The sequence below is a fragment of the Silene latifolia genome, chromosome 7, assembly GCF_048544455.1.
Source record: "Silene latifolia isolate original U9 population chromosome 7, ASM4854445v1, whole genome shotgun sequence".
Taxonomy (NCBI): Eukaryota; Viridiplantae; Streptophyta; class Magnoliopsida; order Caryophyllales; family Caryophyllaceae; genus Silene; species Silene latifolia.
Window position 1 is genome coordinate 43,328,014 of NC_133532.1, and position 3,474 is coordinate 43,331,487.

At 36.8% G+C, this 3,474-nt stretch overlaps 1 protein-coding gene across 1 annotated transcript; it reads left to right on the forward strand.

The window, feature by feature from the left end:
- The first annotated feature begins 779 nt into the window (after positions 1 to 779).
- Positions 780 to 1,900, forward strand: LOC141592094 (protein-S-isoprenylcysteine O-methyltransferase B-like). Its single transcript, XM_074412682.1, has one exon. It carries the CDS (start codon positions 861 to 863, stop codon positions 1,449 to 1,451), a length of 591 nt encoding a protein of 196 aa, XP_074268783.1. The 5' UTR covers positions 780 to 860; the 3' UTR covers positions 1,452 to 1,900.
- Positions 1,901 to 3,474: the final 1,574 nt, after the last annotated feature.

The window sequence follows — 3,474 nt, forward strand, 5'->3', positions numbered from 1 at the left end:
TGTGTTCTATTTTGTATGTGTTATTGGAATTTTGTTATATGGCAAGTAGTAAGTACTGTTAAATGTGTGGTTGTGCTTCTTTGTATTGTGAAGCAGTGCAATTTTCGTCTTGGGTCATAGGGAAACAACCTCTTTGTCTTGCTAACACAAGGGTAAGATTGCGTATATGCAACCCTTCCTTACCCTGCAATTTGCGGGAGCCATTGAGTAACCGGGGTAATGTTGTTTTTGTTGTTGGTGTGATATTGGAGCTCAGCTGAGAATTTAGTATGCTCTCCAGTGGTATTGCTATGCAATAATCCTTACTAAGTGCAAGAAAACTTTCCTGTCAAATTTAATGTGTGCTTTTTATTGAGTAAAAGAAAACTTTTCTGTCAAATTGCTACTCAATCATCCTTGTTATTTGTTCTTTTTGCAATTTAATGCGTCAAGATTCAAAAGCTTTTGTCTTAATTATGTGGATACTCTACCAGAGAACTATACCTTTTGCTTAGTGATCATGTAGATACAAACCGGCAAACAGGTAATTCAAGTCTGTTTCGTGTCGGGTTATTACGGGGTCATGTCATTTGATTATGTCACTGTCGGGCCGTGTTTTAGATTAGGTCTATTCAAGTTTAGGTTTTTTTTTTTGGGTTGGGTCAGATAGTGTCATATGATTCGGGTTAGTTTATGTGGTCTAATAACATGCCACTGTTAATCTGGAATGCCATGATTGCTACTTTTCCCCATTGTCAAAAAATGTTCTGATGATGTTTAAATCTCCCATTTTCCAGAGCTCAAGATGTTCCAAGTAAAATTCTAGATTTCCATCAGTCAATAGAGTGACTCACATCAGTCAATTGAGAGTGACTCGAATTATGGAGATCTTCAGTTACACAGCTGGCCGACAGTTATCTCAAATGTTTCTCGCAACTTTCTTCTTTCATATTTCAGAATACTTTCTAGCTGTTGCTATTCACGGGAAGAAGAATGTGACGCTCAGTTCGTTGTTGATAAGTAAGCACTACATTGCTGCCATGCTTTTCTCAATACTAGAATACTTGGGTGAATACTTTTTCTGTCCTGAACTAAAGGAATATTGGTGGATAAGCAACTTCGGCCTTGCTCTTATTGTGATTGGTGAAATTATACGCAAAATGGCAATTGTTACAGCTGGACGGTCCTTCACCCATCTCATCAAAGTCCGACGTGAAGAGCATCATAAACTTGTAACCCATGGTATCTATGCTTTTGTTCGGCATCCGAGTTACTTGGGTTTTTGGGTTTGGTCAATTGGTACTCAGATTATGCTGTTGAACCCGATATCGACAATTGCATTTGCTGCAGTAGTCTGGCGCTTCTTTGCCCTAAGAATACCATATGAAGAGGCTTACTTGAGGCGTTTTTTCGGAAATGAATATGTCGAATATGCACAAAGGGTCCCTTCAGGTATACCGTTTGTCAAATAGCCGATACAAATGGTGGCTGACTACTCTTTTTGAGGTTTGGATCTGAAACCAGCGGATATAATTTTTAAGGACATGAGCCGAGGTTCTGACATCTTGCAAGGATGATAGTTGACCGCTCAACAATTTATCGGGTGTTCTCAGACGAAGCAGTCTTATGATAAGATTATCACAAGACGAAAGTTATGTGGTCGTTTTTATCTTGATTTGAGTTTTGGTTGAACCAAGTTGGTCTCACATTGTATGATTACGAGTCTATGAGACCGTTTTGCAGGAGACTAACTAGAAACACTCTATAATCTTGGTAGCACAAGGGTCGTTGATTTGCTGGTTCCAGAACGTTTGTGTAAACATTTTACCAACACTTCAAAATTTCAAATAATTGTTGAGAGTCTAATACTGTGGAAAAGAATTAGCAGTTTAATAGAATTATAGCTATGGGAGTTCTTGCCTCTTCTTAGTTGTAGAATTAATCTTCCTTGCCTCACTTACGGATATTTTGAATACCGGTTGGACACAAGTGGAAAATGGAATCAAACTTGCGTTTAACTCGTTCTCACTCATTTACATCATTGCATCTTCAGTTCCTTATCAGTCATCACAAATCACTTTTAACAACATGAAACTATTATTGGGTAAGTTTATAGGTTTACTGGTGGATAGTATGTACTCCGTAAAAATTGGATTGATTTGTAACTAGTTTAGATCCCGCCCAATAAATGCGCGGTATTTATAGAGTTTTTATTTTTAGAAAAAAAAAAATAATTATAAAACTAATCCAAAAAATTGAGTAATGTCATAAAATGTGTATATTTTTAAACAAAATTAATGAAATTGTTTATTAATTTTTTATTAGCATATCTTTTATGTACGATTTAGTATAGAAAGAACGGATTTTTTATCACAAAAATCTTAGAGACAAATTTTAAATAAGGGATTATATCAAAATAAGAAAGTAAATAAGAGATTTTATCAAAATAGGAAATGTGCTTTAGGCGGGAAAACTTGAAGCTTTTCCTATTCTTTTAGTATATAGGGGATGGTTCTGCGAGTAATGGTAATTTGAAGATATTTTTTGAAGATATATTATATGACGTGCAATATTTGGCATGATTGACGATATATTCTTTTTGCCAATGATTTTATATATTTCGGTTAGTAAAAGATATATTTCGATATATGAACCCAAATTTTTGGAAATGATCGAGGATTTTTTACTAGTAGCAATATAACAATGATTGTGTAACACCTCATATACCGAGGAGCCTTAACCAGACCTTCCTTAGTATATAAAGGCGTTACCATCTCGGTTGCCCGAGGTAAGTAATCATCAAAAGTCGATAAAAGAACAATTATAGTTATATTACAAGTGTTACAACGACCAACTAATAAAATAAAGGTACAACTCGTCAGCTACACGTTATCTCTATCAGAACTCGTGACGACACACCCCCGGCCAGGACTCCAGTTATCAACCTGTGGACAGCGGGCCGCCCACAGGGGGCGCTTGGTGAAGGTCGAAAAACAAGCGTTTGCATTTTGTATGGAGTCGCCACCAATTTTTATGGGAAATTGGAACCGTTCGAATACCTCGTGTCATGTCAAGACACAAAGTAGTGACATGAACACTAAGCAATCGTTACCCTTAGCATTCTATGTCTAGAATGACTCTCGTGGATGCCAATGAACACGGGTGCTCACGGAGATCTGGAGTAAGGGGTGAGGGTACGTATTAGGAAGCTCTTTTGATCGAACACCTAATCCCGCCCGCCTCGATAGCGGCCTCTACTAATGATTAGGGAAGTTATTCGTACTTGATATATCGTCGGCTACATGCATGCAATGCAACATCCATTAGATTAATCCTAGCATGTGGAGATTTAGACTAAGTCGGTTGACACGTAGTTTATCATACAATTGGGTCGAAGTAGGCTTTAATGTTGATTTACATGTGAAAACATACAAACAATAAAAGAAATACAATAACTATGAATTACAATAATGAAAATTACATTAATTACATTGG